Below are 24589 nucleotides of genomic sequence, written 5' to 3'. Positions count from 1 at the left end.
CTTTCATATATATATATATATATATATATATGAAAGATGTTGTGTTGTTGTGTGCGAATTTTAAAACTAGTTCTATTAGATCTAATCTTGTTCTTAATCAGCAGTTATTTATTTTGTACATAGCATGGACTCTTCTAGAAGAGACAGGAAAATCAGCAAAAATGAGGAAATTGTAAAACCAGGTGTAGGACGTGGACATCGTGTTTGGTCACAGTTAGACGCACAGTTAGATCCCCCCCACAGTGGGGGACTCAGACGACCGCACGATGTATCAACTTCTAGTCAGTCCAGTATCAGTTAGTATTATTTTAGTTGTGCAACAAAATTAGACGTTCGATAGCTATTAAATTTAAAATAAAATCACTTATCTATATATAGAATCCGACTCTTCGTCATCTACAGTGATGGTGCAACATAATCAAGAAGAGAAGAAATTTGCACTATCGCCACAGGCAGCAGAGTTTGTTCCAAAATTCAGGCTGCCTCAGGTTTTTAAATCACAGACTCCTTTAGTGCAATCTCCTCCAGCAGAGCCTAACATATATCTGCCTCCTGTAAGTTACTTCTGCTATTTTTATTGGATCCTCAAGTGTATCAATATTCAGATACTTTGATTTTGGATAATTTGCTGATAGCAACCTGCCCAGCAATATGCAAAGACTTCCGTACAAGACAGGATCAGCATAGCTCGTGGAATGCCGCTAAATGTATCTATACCTCCGTTTGCAGACGAGAGTACTCTAGAAGATGCTTTGGAGCAGCAATGCAATATACAAGATACGGATGTAGGAAATTATAATAATTATGAATACGATCAAGATGATGTGAGTAATAACAAGGTAAAAGCCTGATTTTTTTTTTATTATAACAACCTGCTTTATACCTGCTTCAACATTTATATGTATCAATAATATTTGAATTAGAAAGAAGAAAAGCAACAAAATGAAAAGGAAGAAGCTTACAACTTAGAAACTTATGAACATCTCAATAAAATTATCAACATTTTAATTATGAATCCTGCTGAGTTCACCAATCTAGTTCCACCATTTATGGATAAGCTTAGGTTGAGTGGAAATATGCGTTGCTTGCAGTTGGTTATGACAACCATAATCGAATGGGTATAAAAATTCCTCTTTTTCTCCGAACGTATTCGGATGTCATTTAATTTTGCGCAAGACGTGTTTTCGCAAACGGTGTTCAGTATTTATCTGATAAGAACTATAGAATAATACAAAATTCGCATGTTTACTGACTTTATTATCATTTTCAGTCTATAGCGGAAAGTAATTTTCGATATAATGGAGCCCGATTGTGTAAATATTTCGATACCAGTTTAGAAAATTCCAAAGAGTATATGTTTTCCAAAGACCTGTTCAGGGAATTGTTGTCCTTCCAGTAAGTTCAAGTATATATCACGTGATTGGAATTGTACGATCTATATATTGTATAACTATATATTGCATCTATATCTATATATTGTATCTATTATTATTATATATATATATTGTATCTATATCTATATATTGTATACATTAAAGATATTTTTATGTTAGGTGTAAATGGGAGATCGGATTACTAGAACCTGAATGGCTTAAGCAATCTGAGGAGCAACGGGACCAACGGAAATGCAATGGACTGATCTTATTTTTAGCAGAGTTAGTCGCTCAGATGGATGAATCTTATGCTTTCAATTTAGGAGAACTTTTGGTTTTGTTCATTACTAGGGTACTGCAAAGACCAGCGTCGAGCTCTGTTAAATATATATGCCAAGCGCTCAAAGTAAGTCGCAACTAACAGTGACGATAATTTTTCAATTTTTATCTACATTCTAATGTGTGCATTTGATGCAATGCATAGTTGGCGGGTCACGTCTTGGAGAAAGATAAAAGCAGGAGCAAGGACATGGAAAATATGATGCGGGCACTAACGGAACTCGTGAATAACGGACAAGTTGATACGCATGTAGGAAACATGGTAAACAGTGTTCACGAATTACGAAAGGATTGGGGTACAAGCGCGTTCAATTGTAATTCGTCTGGGTCGAGTCATGCGTTATTTAATGATGTGCAGCGACAATCTGACCAATTGGGTGCGTCTAATTACTATTCATCTGAATCGCATACTGTATCGTTAAAAATACAGCATCAAGTACCGGAGACAACACGATTTAATCAACCTGTGATGTATGGTCCTGATGGTTCGATTCTGTCCGCGGAGGAAAGCGAATTTCTTGAAAAAGCTGATTTAGAGATTCAAGGGTACGTTGTAACTTCGTATTACACATTTCACATTTATTATAATTATATAAAGAAAAAAAATTCTTTAAGAGAACATACTTTTATTTTTCTACAATTATTACATCAAAATTACATTTCAAAATTAATGTTACAAAATTTTAATGATTTTAAACATTCTAACTCATTTTCTGAAAAACTTTGTTTTTTAAATGTGTTATCTGTTGTAACAAATGAGCAAAAAAATATTTAAATTTTTTTCAATTATTATAATGAGATAAACGAGAGAGATAGTTGAAGGATATTGTTTAACCAAAATACTTAAAAAATTAATGTACTAATATTATCATATAATTTATAGGACATCTGAAGAAGAACCCGATGATAATTATGACGATGAAATTGCGACTGCCTACGAAGAGTTTTTAAGAGAAGCAAAGTGCAAATAAAATTCAAGACAAAATCTCGCACAAATGTTAAAAAAAAGAATAATTTGGTAATAGCTATCAAATGTTAAGTGAAATAAGTTCAATCAAATGTTTGTTAATATGACAAAATGTAATTAATATATACATATATAACTATATATAAAAAAATTTCCAAGGTCAAGGGCGAGTGAGAATACAGCGTTATTGTTGGTTCGCAATTAATCAAAACGTCTTAGCAAATCCTTTATTCTTGACAATATAAATAGTACGTTTCGACTTCTTTTTGAGTCCTCTTTTCAGCTAATATTAAAACTAAAAAATTCCTTGCAAATCTTGCAAATCAAGTCGCATTTAGTTAACAGATTAGATGTTAATTTATCTTACAAAACCAATAAAAAATTCATATGAAGAAAAAATGGAGTTTAAATTGTGACATGATAAAAACATGTGTCTAAAATCACATTGTCACAGTAATATTATTAGATATTAAGTGTTGTAACAATTTAACATTTTTGATATGAAAAGAACGATCCATTTTTTCTTCGTGTGAATTTCTTGTTAGGTTTGTAAGATAAATTAACATCTAATCTGTCAATTGGATGCGACCTGATTTGCAAGACTTGTAAAGAATTTTTTAGTTTTAATATGTATTAGCTGAAAAAGAGGACTTAAAAAGGAGTCGAAACGAATTATTTATATTATCAAGAATAAAGGATTTGATAAGAATCCACGTTTTGATTGATTACGTACTAACAACAATGCTGTACTCTGACTCGCCCTTGATCTTGAAATTTTTTAAATCAGGAGAGTCCGTAAGGAGATTATGTTTTGGTATAACTATATACTATATAAATATATATGTTTATAACATATAATATTACATATAAATTTTGCTTTCCTATGTATTTAGTAATACATGTATTTTTTGTGTATTTAGTATTACCAAACAGTATGTTTGAAAAGTAAAATTATTTTTTGTTATATTAATCAAACATTAAATTGAAATTATTTTATTCAATATGTGGTAATATTATTTTTTTCAGTGCAAAATTATACTCTGAGTCAAGCATTTTTACTATAGATACAAATATCTTATTTGAAGGTTTATACTTTTCAAAGAGATAGAGATTTAATTACATGACATTAATATGATATCTGTATCACGAAAGGTAGGACAAGATATGAGTCGATGGAAAAGAAATGCACCAAACACATAAATAATTTTAAATTCATAAAGATCCGTAATGTACATAAATAGCAATATTGATATGTATATGTAGCGTGCAGAGTGGTTTACTTTGAAACAGAATGCTTGAATAAATCCATTTCATTGGACACAAAAAAAATATTAAGGACGAATTTTACATAATAAAAAAAAAAAAAAAAAAAAAAAACATTACAGAAGAAACTACTTCATCAAAATCGTAGTTTGTATTTCAAGGCACATGTATTTTTTCCTTTTACACATATGACAGATATTCTAAAATGTAAATTTTTATTTAATTGATTTCACATTAATAAAAACTAAAATATTAAAAGTTATTAAAAGCTAAATTGTACTTTTATTTACATACGTTTATTCACAAATTTAAAGAAGTTTCATTCAAACCTTCTATTTCCCATGATCGACTCTGTACATAGATACGTGTTCCATAAGACAAATATGTGTATTTTGCATTTATTTAAAGTTATAAGCGTATGTGCGTATTTGTATGAAAAATTTCCTAAATATATGACACAAGTTTTATATAATTACTGCTCGTATTATAAATTTGAAAAGCATACAACGCCAACTTATCAGTTTCATTCCATCTTCTTAATTAACACAGAATATTTCCAAGATAAGTATATTTTAAAACAATTACACGACTAGTAAAAGCGAGACTAATTTCCGAAATAAATTCGCATTTACCGAATCGACGAATTTTATGTTAAATATTAAAAATGGTTTTCAATGAAAATCTTTAAATATATATGAATAATTATGTTTCTCGTCTCGAGATCGCGACATCGGATAGTGCGTTCTATTCACAGAAACGATAATAAAACGGGAATGTGCGACCATTCGGACGGTGTAATATTGAGATTATCATACTTTATTTACGCGGCACAATTTGCATTTATACTTTTTTTTTTTTACTTTGTCTATATTTTTGTTCTAGATTAGCATATAACGCGGATATGAAGAAGCACGACGGGAGGGAGTATATGACGCGATACGAATACGGTGATTCGCAGTTGAACGACAAGCTGATACCGGATTTACTTCGACTACGCTGCAGCAGCGAGATCGAGCGTATGCGTATCCGCGAAGATCCATTTTTGGCGCGAAAGGGTTCCCTCGTCGCGGAACTCCGCTCGCCGAAGCTGCAGCCGTGATTACTCATACCTGTTTTGACCGACGTATTGTACTATGCACGCGAATATAGAATATCATTATAGTCGGGCAATTCTAGGTCGGGATGGACGGATAATTGCGTGCGTGCTCCAATCGCGTTGCCGCACTCAGGCCATGGGAAAATCGTCGTGTTTCGCACGTAATGCTCATCAATTACGAAAAAAAAGGAAGTGCGAAAAAAACGACGATATAAAATCGTAGGCGAAATTTATCGAATACCTTGAAGAATAATCAGGGCCGCGTGTGGGCGAAATTCGAAGAGGGGACTCTGAAGGTCGCGGATAGTGGGGCTGGGATCGTCCTCGCGTCATTTACGCGATCGCGGGTGATCGGTTAGTCTTCCTCGCGCCGATCGAGCACCAAGTTGCAAGCAGAAGTGTGGACATTATTCGGATAAACTGGGATAAACTTTTAAGTGGCTATTCGGGTAAAAACTTCATGCATTATTTATTCATTATCTATTCTGTTTTTGCTTTTTTTATTTCTAAGAATTAGAAAAAGATGAAGATAATTAAACTAAGGTTAAAGTTAATTTGCATTAGTGGAAATAAACATTAGCAAACTTGAGGAAGCAAAAATGTGACGCCAGTCATCTCACGAAGCCTCTATCTAATTTAAGTAATTAGGATATATGATCTTATAAATATTTAATTCTACAAGATAGTGATTAATTACTTATCCTGAGTATTAAAAGGACTGTTGTACACATTGTAAACAAGTAATTACTACATTCCAAGTATTAAATTGGAAAATCATGAGAGTAATGTTCTCTTCCCGCGTTAAGGCAATATCATTAGGCAATATCATTACCTTTTATTTATTTACATTTGCAAGAAAGTGAATTATTTCGTTTAACGATTTAAATCGAAAAGGAAAATCTCGTTCTAAGTTGAATTTGCGCAGAACTTGATTTGCATTAAAGAATAATCGTCGCAAGAGAATAGCGTCTTCCCGCCTAGAGGATTTCAGCAAAAATGTTCGACAGTCATCACGCCTTTATTAAATTTATAAATAATAAATAAATAACTAGGATAATTTTTTATCCATCTCTCCAATTTCAAGAAAACAAATTGTTTTGTCTATAATAATTTACATCAAAAAGAAAAGTGTTGTTTTAATTGGAAGAATTTGCGCAGAACTTGATTTGAGAGGATCAGAGAAGAATCATCGCGAGAATCATTCTCTTTTCACTTGTATCATTTGAATTTCATTACTTTTCTAGCAGATACATTTGAAAGTGGCAAAATGCAGTACACGCAAGCCGCAGCCTTGCTCCTCTTCTTGTTTACCACGTTGGTGAACGGCAGTCACTATGTTCAGTACGTTCAGTCGCGAATAAGTACGTCCGGTAAGTTCTGCTTAATTCTTTGTTATTAGTAGTCTTTATTAGTAGTTATTACGCAAAACCGAAGCGTGTCTGCTGAATCACCCGACTCTCCGTCTGATCGTAGGCGGTTGCGACAGCCACACGTGCGGCGTCAACGCAAGATGCACGATGAGCTTGGGGCGGCCGGTGTGCTCGTGTTTGAATCTTCATATGGGAGACCCACTCGCGCAGTGCGTGCGAGTCGAATGTCTAAGTGAGTAAAAACGCGATCAACGTGAACCGCAAGCATTATATAACTCCTAGAAGAGTAAACTCTTGTTAATTAAGTCGCAATTATACCGCGTATAAACTTAAGTTTATACACTGCCGACCATTTGAAAAATTGTAACAATGGAAAAAATTTATGTTGAATTGAAATTGGTAAGATAAATAAATCATAGTAAAATATTATATGAAAATGAACTATACTGACAGAAAAAAAGTATTAAATAGTTTTAATAGCTTTATAACCGTCTAATTGAAAAATAATCTTGTTAATTTATTGACACAGAGAAATTTGTGTTAAACTTAATACATTTCACCAAATGGTCCACTCAAACATTTGTGTTAATTTAATACACGATGAATAAAAAGTAAAACAATGAAATTAATTAAATATGAATTAAATAAAAAAGTTAAAATGTAAAATAATGTAATGAAATAAATACGCCATCTCTTGTTTTAATAAATTGTTATTTGTTTCATTAATATTAGGTATCATTAAGAAAATAATAATAATAAATAATAATCTCAAGATTATTTTTTTTTCAATTAAACTATTGTTGGTTAATGTTAATATCATTTTTTCGTTCTAATAAAAATATTTTAAGTTATATTTTTAAACTTCATATATTCCTATATCATAAATATTAATCTGCCATGAATATTACTTTCATATTTTACATGTTTTCTGTTGTAATACAAATGGTGTATCGATCGACACATTATTTAGCATTTTCGTCACGTTTCAGTCAACGACGATTGTCCGTACAACAGAGTGTGTACGAACAACAGGTGCGTCGACCCTTGTGTAGGTCTGTGTGGAATAAACGCGAACTGCTTGACCAGAAATCACATAGGTACCTGCGAGTGTATACCAGGATACGTCGGAGATCCGTTCTCGAGTTGTCAAGTCGCAGACCCTCGTATGTAGAAATTTGCCATGTAATCTAAATAATAGGAATATGTATAAAAAAAGCATTGCACGAAAATATTTAAAGATTTTTATAATGTTTCTGACGATTTTGAACTTTATGTATTTTATGTTTTTTTTTTATATTCGTTTCCATGTTTATATCTTTTTCACTCTTGAATTTAAAGAATTTATAGTTAAATATAAATATAATAATTAAACAGCTAAATTTAATATTACTAATATATATAGTAAAACTCCATTTATCTGTATTCCATTCATATGAATAACTTCGTGTCTAGTTCCAAATATATATAATACAAACTCATTAACTCTCTTATAATATCTGAATGTAATATATTGTAATATTGATAAATATTAATAATACTGATACAAGCTAATAAACCTCCAAACCATTTGGTTATTGTAACTGTTTTGTCCCTCATGTTCGAGTAAACGGAATTTTACTGTAATAGATATTAATTTACAATGATTTAATAAAGATAATAATTTATGAGAGTTTTTTTTTACTATTGAGAATGTTGTAAGTTATTGTCAAAGATATTTCCTGCTATATAGAAGCCGCCTGTAAACCAAGTCCATGCGGAGTGAATACCCAATGCGAAGTGATCAACGAAGTACCAGTCTGCACGTGTCTGCCGGGTTATAGAGGCTCACCCTTAACTGGGTGTCGTCACGAGTGTGAGAGCGATATCGACTGTCCTCATCATCTCGCGTGCTCGTCATCGTACAGATGCGAGAACCCATGCAAGTGCGGAGAGAACGCAGAGTGCCAAGTCATCAATCATCAAGCGAAGTGCACCTGCCCGAAAGTAAGACGCCTCCGCTTTATCCATAGAGAATTACGGTTATTCTGTTGAAGGCTATAAGTCTGACTAAGCATCCTCGATGACGAATGAAACCAAATGAAACGGAACGGACGTGTGGGATCAATCCGCTTCTTGTTCCAGACATGGACGGGAAACCCATTTATCGCATGTCGACCGGAGTGCACCACCCACTCTGAATGCCCATCGAATAAGCCCGCTTGCCTCTATCAGAAATGCGTGAATCCTTGTGACGGCGTGTGCGGGGTGAACGCTGATTGCAACCTACGCGCTATTACTCCCGTTTGCAGTTGTCCGAAACATATGACCGGTAATCCTTTCGTCAGCTGTAGACTATTCGAACCACGTAAGTAATCATCCTTACAAAATTCCTACTTCATACTGAAAAATAATGATTTATTATTTATTTTGAATATTAAAAGTACTGTGCAACACTTAAAATAAAATCATTACTTTCTAGTATTAAATTTCAGTAAAAGCAATGTAATATCTATATCAAATTAGAGATTGAATTTAATCAATTAGAAGAAAGAAAACCAAATACAAAACAATATCAAGTTTAGTGAACTTTTTGATTGACCAAATTCAATCTCATTCTAATCTGATATAGGCATAACCATTATTATTATAATTAATTAAAATTGTATTCTTCTCTATCATCAGTTTCACTGAATCCAAGACGATTATGAAGAGAAGAAGAGGAAATAATTATTTCAAAATCAATATATCTCCATTTTCAGGTGATCTCTGCGAGCCAAATCCCTGCGGTATTAACGCGATTTGCACGCCGGGTCACGACAATACCGGGAAGGAGAGGCCGGTATGCACGTGTCCCACCGGCTACATTGGCAACGCCTTGACGAGCTGCCAGCGCGGGGAGTGCTTCACCGACAGTGAATGCCCCGACAATCGGGCGTGTATCGATTTCACGTGCAGGAACCCGTGCACCGGCCACGAATGCGGTCCGAGCGCTGAGTGCACGCCCCGACGTCATATCGCGGTCTGTACGTGCCCACAAGGCACCAGAGGCGACGCCCTGTACACCTGTAACCCGATCGAGAGTAAATCGGTGTACAATTACGGCCGCGCCTACCGTTACCGCTACTACTAGTCACGCAAAACGATACCACGATCCCACGTTTAAAATACTCAACGTTTTAATCTCGCGTAATTTCTATTCCAATTCTACATTCGGCCGTACTTTTACGAAGAATTGAACCGGGGAATAGAAACAAGTTAACCGCCTATTTCTTACGCAGGTCGTATAACAGAGTAATATATGTATAGTTTTCGTAACGCGCGCGCTACGCAGATAATATGTATGTCTTCCAATTCGTGTCCTCCACAAAGTAGATCTCACACAAAGTGTTCTATATGTTTTGTAAGCTGCGGCTGGTCGCAAATCTAGTTTCAGTCCTTAATAAAAATGGAAGCATAACGATTTATGCTGCAGTATTAAGATCCCTATATGATGATTTTTTTCCTATTTCAGTTTCATTCCAAAAACGTTACGTTCTGCTACATTCTTATAAATTCTATGTAACATAAGCGTACATACTTTTAGTATGTAAATTTTACATACATTATGTAACAAAGAGAAAGTGATAACTAAATGCAATGTTGTAATATATTACTTACAAAGGTCTGAATTACATTATCTGATTAAACAATAATTTTTATTGAATAATTTAACATTATTTATATCTCGTAAGGAGTGCAAGTCCATAGTTATAAAACTAGTTGAGAAATTTACGAAAAATTATTTGCCGCTATTAAAAAATAAATGATTACAATCTTCTCTTACGTATTATTTATAATTATACAATATGACTTAAGAAAGAATATCACGCTACATATTAATTATCATATTAATTATTGGCAGCACCGTTATGCGAAATTTACTAATTTTAAAACAGACATTATCCGCTTTAATGTCCGAGTGTTCAGGGGGGTTCTTTAGAAATATCTTATTTACAAATATATATGCAGGATGATTTTTAATTATACATATGTATCAACATTTGCTATTAATCTATCATTTATTGTAAGTATATATTTTTTAAATTAAGATATTTTTCTAGATTTTATATTAGATGAAAAGAAAAAATATTAAACAATCCTATATAGATATATACAGACAGTGGCGATTCTGTTTATAGATTTAGATAAATATATAAATAAAAATTTAGACAAATAAAAAATAAATTATAAATATAACTATACATCATATTTAATTTACAATTATATTTATAAGAATTTACATATGAATTGTAAATCATATAATTGTGTGTGTGTGTGTGTGTGTGTGTGTGTGTGTGCGTGTGTGTGTGTGTGAATATATATTATGTAACACACATGACAATTATATAATATTATATTATATAATATATAATAAATATTATATATTATATCAAATAAATAAAATGAATTGTAATTATCATATTACATTTATATGAATTATATTATACATAAAAATAATTATAATATAGATATATAAAAAATATGTATGTCGACATATAATTAAAAATCATCCTGTATATTAAGGACACATCTCCTATTCTTATAATTATGCCATGTTTCTGTAGTATTAACAGATATAATATTAACAGATTTTTCATACACGCTCGCATTTTTTCGCTTATTCTATTCATTCTCGCGTTACTATGACTCTATAGTTGACATAAAATAAAAATTATATTAGAATTATATTAGAATTAATAGAATTAATAGAATTAAAGATTTTAATGAATCTAAGGCTCGTAGCCCTATTCGCATATTAGTTTTAAATAAAAATTATATTTTACAAGAGAAAAAAAAAATTTAATCTACTGAAAGAAAAGATTAAGATATACATCATATTTTTATGAAATTAATCTGTAGTATATATAAAAAATAAGACAATGAAAATAATTCGCGCGTTAAAATAATTTGATAAGATAAAAAATAATTTAAATAAATAAGTATAAAAATACAAAAGAGATGGAATATTATCTAAAGTAAATTAATTATGCGCCGCTCTTTTACCATTCATGTAACCGATCCATCTCTCCGCGGTTGTAATAAAAATAGGATCGTTGTCGATAGAATTGAGAAGAAGAAGTTGATTAATGTGCGTAGAATGGTAATCCCATCTAGCTAAGTTCGGTGCTGTCTTTAATGTAAAATGACGCAAATCGTACGTCGTACCTGAACCGGTATCGTATAACGTTAACATGTTTTTTAACGATATCATACCCTGATTAAAAAGTCTGGTTGCTTCCTCCGCGTCCTTACCTATCGCTATGCTCTTCAAATCGTAGAGACCGATAAGCGAATAAATAAAACCATTGAGTATGAAAGACGAAGGGGTAGTAGGATACTCCTCGTACCAGACATATTTACTTAGAAATAGCGCAGCTACCCCTCCTTTAGCGGATGTCAGTCTGAAAGGTCGTAGGCCTCTGATAGCGGCCTGTAAGTATTTCGCCTCTCCAGAATGATAATATGCTCGTGCTAACACAGATATCGCGTGACCCTGTCCCATACTGGAATACCTGTAACCATATATTTTTCTTTTGTAAAACCGGTTCTACTCTTAATCCTTCTATGAATATACGATAATCGGATATTCATATAGAATTTTAAACAGTAATAATTTTTCAAGTTTTATGCAAATTTTGTTATGACGCCTCAAAACACTATCCTTCAAACATCAGAGTTTCGCATTGACTTTATCTCGTTTTTGAGAACTATGTATGTAAAACACGATAGTGGAAAGACAAAAAATTACAGAAAGATTAATTCCACAGTTATATGTATGTATATATAAAATATATAAATATGAGCGATACCATCCAGGCTCGAGAATAGCCATTCCAGACGCTACTTTTCTCCTAACAGGATTTGGCCAACCACCAGATGTGATATTCTGATTAGCGACGAACCACCTTGCCGCATCATAAAATTGCTCCATATGCTCGCTAGTCGATAATGTCATATTGTCAATCATACCGGAGCCGTATAAAGTAATTTTAACTACCTAAAATGTGTGTGGTGGTTACATTAAAAATTTTTCAGGATATCAATATAAAAATTATCAAATGCAAAGAATAAATAGGATAAAAATTATCGTTCGAATAATGCTTACCTTTAACTTTGACCGAGGTATTTTCTTCCTACTTTTATCACTCAAATAAAGACCTTTTTGTAGATCAACTACAAGGTCTCTAGTAAGACGTTTCCACTGATGATTAACTTGTCCGATTCCGTAGTGCACATGATTATTATAATTATACAAAACTATGTTATTAGTAACATAGTGAAGGTAGTACATCTCTTTTTTCTCCCGTGACTGTAATGTAACAGTAACACTTCCATTGTCTCTAATATTAAGATCCCATTTCAATACAAAGTCCAATACGTGATCCAGTTTTAAAGAAATCCCGGAAGTGCTCGTTTCCGGAGTGGCAAATTTCAGGACGTAACTATTAACTTGCTTATCGTAGACTCTGTTCATAACCGATCCTTGAGGAACGTTCCAATTCTGCTTAACTTTATCGGAATCCTCAATAATCTTTCTGTGAGGCTCGGGCTCGGTTAGATTTTTACTGTAATGCGATAATCCAAATTGAGCAATTTGTGTGGGATAATAATACCCCTGGCTCTCCCATTGCGTTGATATTGGTACACCATCGGTGCCGCTGATACACTTAACTCTATCCCTGACTTCGACATTGTAATTTTCAAAGGTCATAAATACACCTCGGGGATCATACTTTCCCTTGGGGTTTACAATCTTTGAGTAACTATGTAGCCATTCAAATCTCTCCAGACCATCGTAAGTAGCTAGTTTTCCATAAATCTAAAACATTGTGTGTGTACAAGTTATCGTAACATTTATAATAATTTATTGATTCATAATATAATTTAATTTAATGTTAATCAATTCACATAAACTCTCAACTGACCTCAAAATATTTATGGATAAATGAAAATGGTATATACACTTCGTCACCTTCTTTTCGACATCCTATGGAGTAATCACCGTTTATATGACAATCTATCTCTTGGTATCCCGATTCTGTATTTATACGATCCTACATTGAAACATATAAAACATATAAATATATAAATATATATATATATATATATATGTACTATTTCGAGCTGATACAGATTAATACGTTAAAATTTGCTCCTAACGCCATACCTTATGATACTTTGTCTTCCAATCTGTATGGAACAACAGGTTTCCACAATTATTCCATGACGCAAGTAGAAAGCTCACTGTTGCGACAACCAAAACAAGCAAAGTTGTCTTGAAGTTCAGTCGCATCATTATATAAAACCTGTCGATACCAATTGTATCTTATATCTCCGTAAACAATTACATACATCACATAAATATTCTAACTAAATCCTACATGACAAATATGATAGGCTATATAAGCGTATTGTGTCATCGATTACAATAGTAAATTGTAACTTTGCGATTATCCAGACCACCAACGGAACTCACGCGACACGGATGTCACGAGCGGTTCGTCATCTTATAATTTTATCTTCTGAGAGTTTTTAAGATCTCAACCGTCCCATCTTTCCCAGAGATTATTTTCCCGAACATGATGATATTAATCAGCTATCGTCTACCAATAGTGAAATTTCACACGAGATACAGTAAACATTCTTTTGGATGTCCAACAAGTTTGTTCCAGATGTCAGTCAGAGTGGCCGTCAATTTGTAGAATCTCTTGGTCGCTAAACCACCTCCCTGCAGGTGCACCTCCGGAGCACAGAGTGTGATGCATGGAAACATTTCCTAGTGGCCGTCATCGCCACGTAGAAACCGAATTACTGTAAAATTACATCAACATTGCAGTTATCCATTTTACTGTAATGATAGTAGATGACTGATTTCAACTCTACGTAATATTTGAAAGAACATTATTATATTTACAAGACATATATAATATATGAAAAAAATGCATTGAATGTGTTCCTAAATTTGATGATAAATGAGTTTTTCAGAAGACAAACCAATCAATTCTTTAAAATAATAAGCAAATAGAATTAAAAATATTGTGAACTAGTTGGTACACATATTGATAAATTTACAAAAAATGGAGTCAATCAATGAGTCATTCAGAAGATAAACTGATCAAATCTATAAAACAAAAAGTAAGGAAAATATAAAAGATTGAGTTGTGTAAAAACTGAGACATTTACGTTAATCGATTTGATTTTCGAAAAGCTCAAAAAACGATGTGTATTTTTACGATCTCAATCAAACTCCGACTAACTCAATCGACGATTAATTCAACCAGAATGGTACAAGATAAAATTCCTAACTGTACAAATATTAATTATCTAATCTTTATAATCTATTATATATCTATGTATAACAAAGAATTTTTTGATTCTATCAGTGTTAATAAACTACAGATATTGACAAGTTAATAGCTATAATTAAATTAATCGGAATTTGGTCGAAGCCACTATAAAATTTCTCGACGTTTTCGTAAAGTTCCACACGGGACATTATTCAATATCGAATTGGCCATTACCAGTAATCAGACGAGAGTGCTTTATGCAGGTCCATTTAAAAATCTTCGTATATTGTGCAAAGCGCGTTCTGCTTGCTCATTTTGTCGTAAATCCGTCCTGTGCCCGTCTCACCGTTCCTATTAGGACAGTAGAACGTATATACACTGTGTACAGTACAGTGCCACGATTTGTGGTTACAACATATGATCACGAATTCCGAACAAGTGGCGTACTCCTGGAGTACGCGGTGCGCATGCGCGTTCTATCTTTCCGCTTTTAAATCCTATCGAAAATATACACGTGTAATGTAAGACGAGAATTTTGTATGGTTTTCTATACATACTTGCAGTTTTGTACAGTATAATTATAGAGTACTAATGTAGTATAAAAGCGTGATTTTTCTGTACATAATAAAAATTCTTTGACAATAATAAAATTAAATTTATAAAATTCTAGTGAATATATTGACTTCTTTTAATAATACAAAAAATAATAAATATATGTGAAGGCCCTACTCAGTGAGAAATGATAATGAAATCGATATCGAATTGATGATTCGACATCGAATCATCAACTTGACGTTGAATTGACATCGATTAGACGTCGGTTCCATTCCCTGCTTTAAAAAAACGATAGAACCCGATTGAATACGATAAAGATTTAAGGTCTATCGTTATATACCTTATCGCTTCTATCGTGTTTTTGTCCCGTATTTTCAGGATAAGTACTGGAACGTTTCCTGAATATTTCAATCGTATATCTGTTATTAAAAGTCATATTCGTCATTTCAGGAGATCATAATTTTTATATGATTTACACGAAACCCCAAAATGTAATGTAGATATGGATCTATATACTCAATGCGCATATTCCGAGAAACGAATCTCGCGTATAGGGCTCTATATACACGGTATTTCCGACAGGTTCTCTGTCGCTCTATATCGGGACTATAATACGAGACTTCCGATTAGACGTATACATATATACGTCAATACGTCTATATATTATCGTATCCGGAAAATTCGATACGATTATTTTCCAAAAACTTAATAGACCTTTAGCTCCAATAGCTGTCAACTCGCTTTATAGAATTCGATCTGCCGTCTATGAATGTATCATGCATTTGATATTAACTTCCAAATGTTTCGGCCAGTTCTTTTACTACAAAATGCAATACTCGGAACGTCGTCTGATTGCAACTCGTATATCCGATATACTTCGATATACATACTATAATAATTTGTTGAAAAACTAGATTCGCACATACTTTCTCTCTGGTTGAACGTATCCACTGACAAACTGCAGAATGACCTGAATAAATACATGAATTTAATTCAAGCATTTCTGCAAGAATACATAATTTTATTTGTAGCAGGAAAAACGCAATAAATTTCTACAGTTTAACAGTGACTCTTCTTATTTCAAGCGCGCGCGATTTTGAGCGTTACCGACTCAGCATCGATAAGTCAAGCCACTACTACGACCAAGCGAATTAATGTTTCCACACATTACAGAATGTCCGTTACCAACAGTAGTTATACAATAGTATCTACATTAGCATTCGACAGTAAGAATAGGTGGCTTGGAGGGAGGGGAGATAGTTGTGTAGCGCGTCCATTGAAATCGAGTGGTTTGCGCATGTCAGAACATCGCGGATAGAGAATTAAGAGAGGACTAGCAGTCTAGCAGATTCCTGAAACAATGTGAAAATTACAAAAGTAAGCAAATTTATTAGATATTGATCAATGAAATTATTAATATCTAGTAAATCTGCTCACTTTTGTAATTTTTACCTCATTTCAAGATATACACAATCAGCCACCTGAAATAAGGGACTCGTGATTGCCTGTAATAAGAGTGCTCGTGTGAGTGTGAATAGTGCAGTGCCAATAGAAGAATGAAAAGAAAGAAGATCAAGAAAAAGAAGAAGGAAAAGGAGAAAAGAAGAAGGAAAACAAGAAAATAAAGGTAAAAATTTTCTTAATGAGTAGATATTCTCTCAAAGTATATTATTCTCTCAAAGTATATTTCAATTTATAATTTTTAATTTGTTAAATTGAAAATGACCCAATCGAAGTCGAAACGTTTGTTTGTTATGTATGATTATTTGAATTAAATAGTTCGTTAATTTACTTGGCTCTTTGCCCTCTTTCTATTTACATTGTTTTATACATATAGAGCCTTATTAATTATTATTTTATTATATTATATTCTTCAGAGTATTAGGACAAATTATATGTTAATTATAATAAATTATAAGACTAAGTATAATGTATAAAATAAAGTATAATAATAGAATAAGGGCAAATAGCCAGTTATAACAGTCAATTTAAATTTAAAAATTAATAATAATCATATGTAAATAAAAGTAACAAAGAAATTTAATATAATAAATAAATAAATAATATACATATACGTTTCGACTCCGATCGTGTCATTCTCAATGTTACATTTAAAAAAAATCTTTAAACGGTAATTAAATTACATAAATACCTTCTACAAAAATTAATTTAATTAATCAAATAATAATAATAATTAACACAACTGACGAACGATATTCAACGTAGCTAGAAATTTATACTGTACACGTTTGCTGAAGATGGCCAAAACCAATGGCCGAAACGTTCAAATACATTTGTATTTCTAAATTATAGTAAAGTATATATACTTCAGAATTTAATTGTTGCGCTTGTCCTTCTGCGTTGACTCCTAAACAGCCGCCTAAATTATCATTGTTATTTAATTATAAGGAGTCTAATTTTATATATACATATATATTTTTCCATTATTTTTAATAATAATTAAATTATTGTAAATTTGAATTCGCATTTCTCATTCTGTTTAATGTCGTATATAGTATATATGTGTTAATTAATTTAAAAGTCACAAATAAAAATAACCTTTATTTTTAGTTATAATAATATTATATAAAGCTGTAAATTAAATATAATTATGATAATTACAAAAACATTTTTATAAAGGCAGAAATTAAATTCTGATACATTGTATATATTTATTTATTGATCGCATGTTTACGTTATAGATGTATTGCTATTATATAACACAATGTTAGAATTAAATTGAATCAATATCCGCTCAAATAAAATTAAAAAATTAATAAATAATAAACCTCCCAGGTCAAAACCAGGTGAAATTACATGTCTTAACTATACGAATGGTAACACACAAATAATAACGCTTCGAAACATTTCGAAACATAGAATGTCAAATAGATATTCTCAAATGTGTTTTTACTTTCACCCTTATCCTTCGGAAATATGTTTAAGTAAATGAACATATATATGTCATCAAGAGATTCAGTATCGTTTTTTAAATTAATGCCGTTTAACTGTTCTTTTATATGTAATGTCTCTGATATTAATCTCTTATTATAATTAGATTCAGAATCCATATAATTTTCGTATTTTTCCAGTCAAAAGTATGATTGCACTGTAATGCATGGTTTGCAATACTGAATAGTGAATGTCTAGATGAATCAAGTTTTTTATTATTTATATGTTCATTTATTCTAGTGTTTAATTTCCTTTTGGTCTGTCCCACGTAGGTTACATCACAGTCACTACATGAAATCTTATATACAATATTATTTCTATTATCTCTTTCTTCTTTTTTATCCTTAAGTATTTTAATGAACCTATCCAATTTGTTTAAGCACCTGTAACCTATATTATAGTAAGTAATGATAAAACAGAACACTCCAGCATCTCCTTAAGGGGATCCTATAAATTACCCTATAGGCCTCTATATTACCGACAAAATCGTATAATTTTTGTATCGTAAATACTTTTTTTGTTATTCACAGATTCGAAAATCCTTTTACAGAATTAAAGTATACGCATTAATACGTATCTGTGAGGTAGAATCTATGCTGAAAACGATAAAAAATTTCAAAATTGAATTCAATTATACTTAATTATACTTTAATTCTGTAAAAGGATTTTCGAATCTGTGAATAACAAAAAAAGTATTTACGATACAAAAATTATACGATTTTGTCGGTAATATAGAGGCCTATAGGGTAATTTAGGATCCCCTTAACGCCTAATCCATGTATTGACACTACGATTTTATCGACAGTTTTGAAAATGTGATACGTAGTTCACATCAATTTCTAAAATTGATGTTGATGCCGCTAGCGTACGGCGGCTTCGCCTGTCACGCGAAAAAGGCCGCCATGACCTCCTCAGGTATATATACATATAATACGATATGTATTAACGTCGGATGATGTTCATATCGAACCCTATAAAAAACTATAGACGAAGAATTACGGAAATGAAAAGACATATACAATACTATAGAAATGGCAAAGTTTTCGGTCTTTTATATTATACTGAAAGTCGTATCAAGTCATATGTGATACATTAAAATTAGCGATATTTCTTTTCGTATTCTATCCGTTTCTATCGATTTTTTAAAGTAGGGTTGTCATTCTCACTGCGGGTAGGAGTTAACGCTTGTTGTAAATGTGTGTAACAATTTTAAAATAAAATAATTATTGGAATGTTTGACATTCTTAAAATTTACTTGATATTACCACCGTTGTGCGTGCGTGCGTGCGTGTTTGTTTGTACTTTGATTATAGAGTGAACTTAAAATTTTTTTAATTTAATTTAAATAGAATTTGAAAAAATAAAAAAAAATCATATTGTATTATATGATATATTATTTTATCGTATATAATCAAATTAAATTAAATTGTTTATACATATAATTAAGCGAATCAATAACTTTATCGTAAAATTATCTATAATGATATTATTTTATATGAGAATAATAACTATTTTTAAGGGATGTATAAAGAAAGCTTCTGCTGTAAAAATAATTGTAAATTACATATATATATAAGGTTTTTTAATTGATTGATCAATCGATGAATTAAAAAACTCGTCCGTAAGACTCAAAATTTTTATATATTAATTAATTAACGTGCAATTAATAATAGGTCTTTTTAACTAAAATTCTTGTGATATTTATCTCTCTTTTTTTTTCTTTTCACGTTGAAGAAAAAAGGAGAAATTTACAGTTTATAGATACTTTACTGATAACTGAAGCTATATTTGACGCGTATGCGCTTTCGCGCGTTTTTCAACGAACTGTATACGATTCACTCGAAATTACATTTCTCTCATTCTCATTTCTTCTTTGGACGCCTTTGAGTTTACGTGTTTTGACACTCGTCATTCGTGTTTTGACTTGTGAATTCGTATTTTTACATCAAGGAGAAACAACGAAGAGGAAGCTGGAAGATTTGTCCTTTGGGACGAAATGATGTGCGCATATCAACAGAGTTCTAGTATAGACATCTGTGCCGCATATGGATGTGCGCATGGTGTAATAAGTTTACACCATGGATGTGCGTACTTCACAGGCGCAGTGACTTCGTGGTTCCGAAGTTTCCAGTGTTTCCACGTGTTTTTTAAATCTTCGAGAGACACGACTCGCGTAATACACGTGTCCGTGTAAATTTGTGTCGTACGGTAAGGAAAAAAGATTTAGCGATTCGTTAAACATGAGTCATACAAAGTTCGATATTTTCGTGGGTACAACATCTGGCATCATCAAAGGTAATCCCGTAAATTAATTCCGTACAAAAATATTTATAGGTTATGTAATCCCCCTGTTGCCTATTTATATTTAATTCACACGTGTGAAATATAAATTGCAGGATTAAAAATCGGACAAACAAAGAAGGAGAACAAAATAAAAAATTTACAGAAAGTATCCATTATCACAGAAACTGATAATGTGACTAGGATAGCATGGGGCGACGACGATCGAGAGATTTTGGTTGCATGCAGCGCTTATAAAGATAACAAGTATAAACAATTATTTTTACAGCAAAGAGAGCTTCTTTTACTTTTATATAACTGCGAGAATAGATATTTACGCAATAAAATATAATTTTTCAATAAAGTTAATATAATTTTTGTAATGTATGTTATTTAATTATATAAATAATTGTATTTAATATAATTTCATAATAACATTAATGTATGTAATTTTGTGATAAAATATTTTCTATGATAAATGATATAATTTGATATGGTAATATAATTGCACGATCTATTTCTTACAGAGTAAAGATCTTTGATACGGAGAGTGGAGTACTCAAAGATTGGTTTCCTTGTAACATAGGCACAGATAAAATCAGTGGAATATCACGATATGGCAGGTAAAATTATCTCGACGTAAAACAATGCATTCCATATGTTAGCACATACCAATATTACCTAAAATCTTCTATAATTGCGTAAGCATTGTTGTAAATAGTTATGTTTGTAAGAATTGATCAATCACACAGTCGAATATTCTTCTTATATTGATTGTGACTTGTGTTAATTTCTTATTCTTATTTCTTACACCAAGCTTACTCTTCATATTATAGATGATACAATATATTGTATCACTCGGGTGATATTTTCAAATATAGCGATCTGTTACTGGTATTCATAATCCGTTCTATTTTAAAACTCTCATAAGTAATATCTTAAAATGCTCTTTCGCTGATATTCATATATATTGGTTTTTATTTCAAGATTGTTTGAAGCAATGTCTTAAGATGTTAATATGGCTTTGTGATTGGCTTATGACATCTTAAGACTATACTTAAGATAGTCTTAAATATACAAGAATGAATTATGAATACTAGACAGTGTACTAGACATTTTATTTCAGATCTATTTTGACATCAGTTAAAAGTGGGGAAATATGTTTGTGGACAGCAAAAAAAGGAGAGGTATTGATAAAAACTGAACATAATTTGAATAGAATGTGCCACTCACACGAGCACACCAATTTAATAGCAACCGGGGGAGAGGCAGATAATAGGCTAAGAGTGTACGATCTAGATGTGCAAAAATCGATATTCTCTGCAAAGAATCTTTCGCACGACTGGCTGTCTTTACGCAGAACTATTCCAATATCAGACATAAATTTCTTGCCAGGAAATCTACCAGTCACAGTCAGTAAATATGGGAATGTAAGGAACGCAATTTTGTTTTTTTCTTTGTAAAGTTAGTTTTGTGCACTATTTGATTGTAAAAATACAATCATTATTATTGACATATGTAATTTCATAAAGATACACCTGTATGATCCACGTTCTCAAAGACGTCCTGTAATCGATATGACGGTACAAGATGAAGCTTGGACCTGCTTAGATATCGCTCCGAAAGAAAAGTAAGATTTCTACACGTGTATAAAATTATTGTTACTTTAAAACATCATTTGAAATAAGTATACAAAAATCTATCACAATATTTTATCATATTGTTAAAGACATATCATAGTGGGCTCAACTAAAGGCAAGCTGAATCTCGTCGATCTAAGAAAACCAGGCACCGTGCTAAACACGTACAAAGGATTTATCGGTGGTGTAACCGGAGTGGCTTGTAGCAAAACCAATCCGTACGTCGCCAGTGTCAGCCTTGACAGATATCTGCGGATACACCATATCCATACAAAAGAATGTCTCAAATCCGTAAGTTTTGTATTTTAATTTACTGAAATACTACAGCGTACAAGGTAAATGTTTGATTTATATTACATTTTATATTGCAGATTTATTTAACATTGAAATTATCATGTTTAGTAATGAGATCAGATATTTGTATAGAAATGGGATACGAGAACGGTACAGAAAATTAACCCTCAACTACAGCAATGGGTCATTTGGATCCTAACCAAACAGTTTTGAATGTTTATACAATCTGTACAAATGGTACTATTATGAAGTTTTAAATTGTAGGTAAAAAAGCTTTGAACCTTCCTTTGTCAATCGCTGTAAAGCGAAGGTTCACTTGTTTACTTTAAATAGGACGCTTTAGAATTTACAAAGTTTCCTTGGAAGTGTCTTCCTCGGATTTTGATGAGCTTTGAATATGTTATATTTTAAAGAAAAATATTAATTTTTTTTTATAAAGGCCCACTTACAAGATACAGCATCCCTTTGAAGAATATCGATTATTATCTTTTGAAGCAAATATCATTGAAAGAAATAGAAAAAAATGTTTTAAATAAAAGTTAAATGGTTTTAAGAGTATTTAAAAATTACATATTTAAAAAATTGTAGTTTTTATTTTTTATAAATAAATAAAATTTTATAAATAATTTTGCTATTTAACTTTTTTTTCTTCTCTACAGTTTTGATAATATTTTCTTTAAAAGAAAACTTTTTTTTAAAGAAGTGTTGTATTCTCTAAAAGTGTGATTGAATCTTTATAAAACAATACCTTGTGTCCCTTATTTTTGTCTAAAAAAAAAAAAAAACAATATATTTAAGCTCATTAAAATCGAAGGGAGATACTCTCTTTCATGAAACTGCTTGTGTAATTTTCATAGCTGTAGTTAGAGTTATTTGTTATTTCAAGATTATTTTAAGATTTGTTTATTAATCCAAATATCTTGAATAAAAAGTATTGGATAAAATACATTTTTATATGAAAAAAAAATTTTAGACAATCTTTTTTAAAAATGTATATTGCAAAAGTTTCTTTTTAATTCCCTACTTTTTACGTTTTTTCATTATTATCAATCATACAATTTATTATTTAATAGCGTCGATCCGAGTTTACACCAACCTAGGTTGGATTAATGACGTCGTATGCTCTCCTATTGGTGGAACATGTAACATCAATCAATAGTAGAATATAAGGCCTGTTCTTTTTGGTTGAACTTTTGCACCAATTCATCTTCTCCTGGAGAAGAGAAATCCGCTCAGGTAAAACGCTTATAAGATTCATCACTTCTGACTGTGTAGGCTGTTTATTGTTCTTAATAAAATCTTGTAAAATATGCAGAAAACTGTGGCGTTAAGCATCTAAAAATCTAAAAGCTGGTTGTTCTATCTTTAGATAAACTACTGGTAATTTACCTATTGGATAAACAAAAGATCATAAGAGAGTAAAATAGTGAGTTGAAGTTTATCGAAAGGTGGAACCCAGCCTAAAAAAACAAAAAAAGCCAAGTATACTTTTTATTTTAACAAAAATGTTTTTACGCAGAATGCGTAACTATTAATGTTCCTAAATTTCTAAAAACAAAAAGTTTTTCTATGTAAAATCTAACGCGTATTAAATAATGAACAGATAATATTATTCAGACTGTCATTTAAAAAATGATATTAGAAAAATCTAATCTAAAACGACAGAAATTTAGGCATTCATTAAATAAAACATTTCTATCACAGTATATATTTTTTACTCGGCAAGCTGTTTTCTCATTTTAAATATTGAAAAAGGGACAACAAAGATCGAACAGGGAATACGGGTAATACGCTAATGTCGCTTTGTTATGACTATGCGTAATGCACAAGCTTTTATATTATTTATTGTACAGTTTATTTATATTTTAATACCACATCTCGATAGAGCTTGTATTTTGGTTCTTTGATGCAGCGCGTACAGAATTCAATCGCTTATTTCCCTCTTGATTCTCGTTTCTCTAATATTATGTAGAATGAAGAGAAGCTAAATATATTCTTCGACAATTTCTATTGTGCTTTCAACAAGTAACAAGTTATGTCGAAGCTAAGTGCGCGGTACACGCTGCGGTATGTTACAGCGTAATCTTTAGTATCTTTAAGTAGAAGAAGAGGTGAACGCGGCAACTCGCAATGATTGCAACGTATTTTGTACTA

General features: G+C 31.7%; 4 protein-coding genes across 6 annotated transcripts in view; 3 read left to right on the top strand and 1 right to left on the bottom strand.

Moving 5' to 3' along the window:
* The window catches only part of LOC108775635 (polyadenylate-binding protein-interacting protein 1), a 5738-nt gene extending 1840 nt beyond the window's left edge, over positions 1 to 3898 (top strand). The window contains exons 2-11 of one of the 3 annotated variants that reach the window (XM_018542061.1): positions 124 to 296; positions 379 to 554; positions 636 to 839; positions 924 to 1118; positions 1271 to 1395; positions 1554 to 1779; positions 1858 to 1974; positions 2071 to 2258; positions 2596 to 2730; positions 3706 to 3898. In XM_018542061.1, coding sequence (XP_018397563.1) covers positions 125 to 296; positions 379 to 554; positions 636 to 839; positions 924 to 1118; positions 1271 to 1395; positions 1554 to 1779; positions 1858 to 1974; positions 2071 to 2258; positions 2596 to 2683 — 1491 coding nt within the window. In that variant the 5' untranslated portion in view covers position 124 and the 3' untranslated portion in view covers positions 2684 to 2730; positions 3706 to 3898. Of the gene's footprint in view, positions 1 to 123; positions 297 to 378; positions 555 to 635; positions 840 to 923; positions 1119 to 1270; positions 1396 to 1553; positions 1780 to 1857; positions 2259 to 2595; positions 2731 to 3705 lie in introns of all 3 variants that reach the window. The other 2 variants (XM_018542059.1, XM_018542058.1) reach the window with 2 other exon arrangements.
* A 688-nt stretch (positions 3899 to 4586) lies between these two features.
* LOC108775629 (neurogenic locus notch homolog protein 1) lies at positions 4587 to 9873 on the top strand. The gene is made up of 7 exons (XM_018542053.1): positions 4587 to 5487; positions 6283 to 6408; positions 6512 to 6640; positions 7398 to 7571; positions 8138 to 8391; positions 8530 to 8752; positions 9147 to 9873. Exons 2-7 carry the CDS (start codon positions 6306 to 6308, stop codon positions 9515 to 9517), a joined length of 1254 nt encoding a protein of 417 aa, XP_018397555.1. The 5' UTR covers positions 4587 to 5487; positions 6283 to 6305; the 3' UTR covers positions 9518 to 9873.
* Positions 9874 to 11397: 1524 nt separating this feature from the next.
* Hsepi (D-glucuronyl C5-epimerase) lies at positions 11398 to 14023 on the bottom strand. The gene is made up of 6 exons (XM_018542065.1): positions 13904 to 14023; positions 13595 to 13733; positions 13353 to 13481; positions 12533 to 13246; positions 12237 to 12424; positions 11398 to 11939 (listed from the first exon to the last, which is right to left on the bottom strand). The coding sequence occupies exons 2-6, from the start codon at positions 13721 to 13723 to the stop codon at positions 11408 to 11410; spliced, it is 1692 nt and encodes a 563-aa protein (XP_018397567.1). The 5' UTR covers positions 13724 to 13733; positions 13904 to 14023; the 3' UTR covers positions 11398 to 11407.
* Positions 14024 to 20302: 6279 nt separating this feature from the next.
* Positions 20303 to 22892, top strand: l(2)k09848 (WD repeat domain 74 lethal (2) k09848). Its single transcript, XM_018542070.1, has 7 exons — positions 20303 to 20516; positions 20618 to 20768; positions 21029 to 21124; positions 21628 to 21931; positions 22034 to 22131; positions 22231 to 22432; positions 22513 to 22892. The coding sequence occupies exons 1-7, from the start codon at positions 20462 to 20464 to the stop codon at positions 22597 to 22599; spliced, it is 993 nt and encodes a 330-aa protein (XP_018397572.1). The 5' UTR covers positions 20303 to 20461; the 3' UTR covers positions 22600 to 22892.
* The last annotated feature ends 1697 nt before the right edge of the window (positions 22893 to 24589 follow it).

The sequence above is a fragment of the Cyphomyrmex costatus genome, unplaced genomic scaffold (assembly GCF_001594065.2).
Source record: "Cyphomyrmex costatus isolate MS0001 unplaced genomic scaffold, Ccosl1.0 scaffold302, whole genome shotgun sequence".
Taxonomy (NCBI): Eukaryota; Metazoa; Arthropoda; class Insecta; order Hymenoptera; family Formicidae; genus Cyphomyrmex; species Cyphomyrmex costatus.
This window is presented reverse-complemented; position numbering and strand designations above follow the sequence as displayed.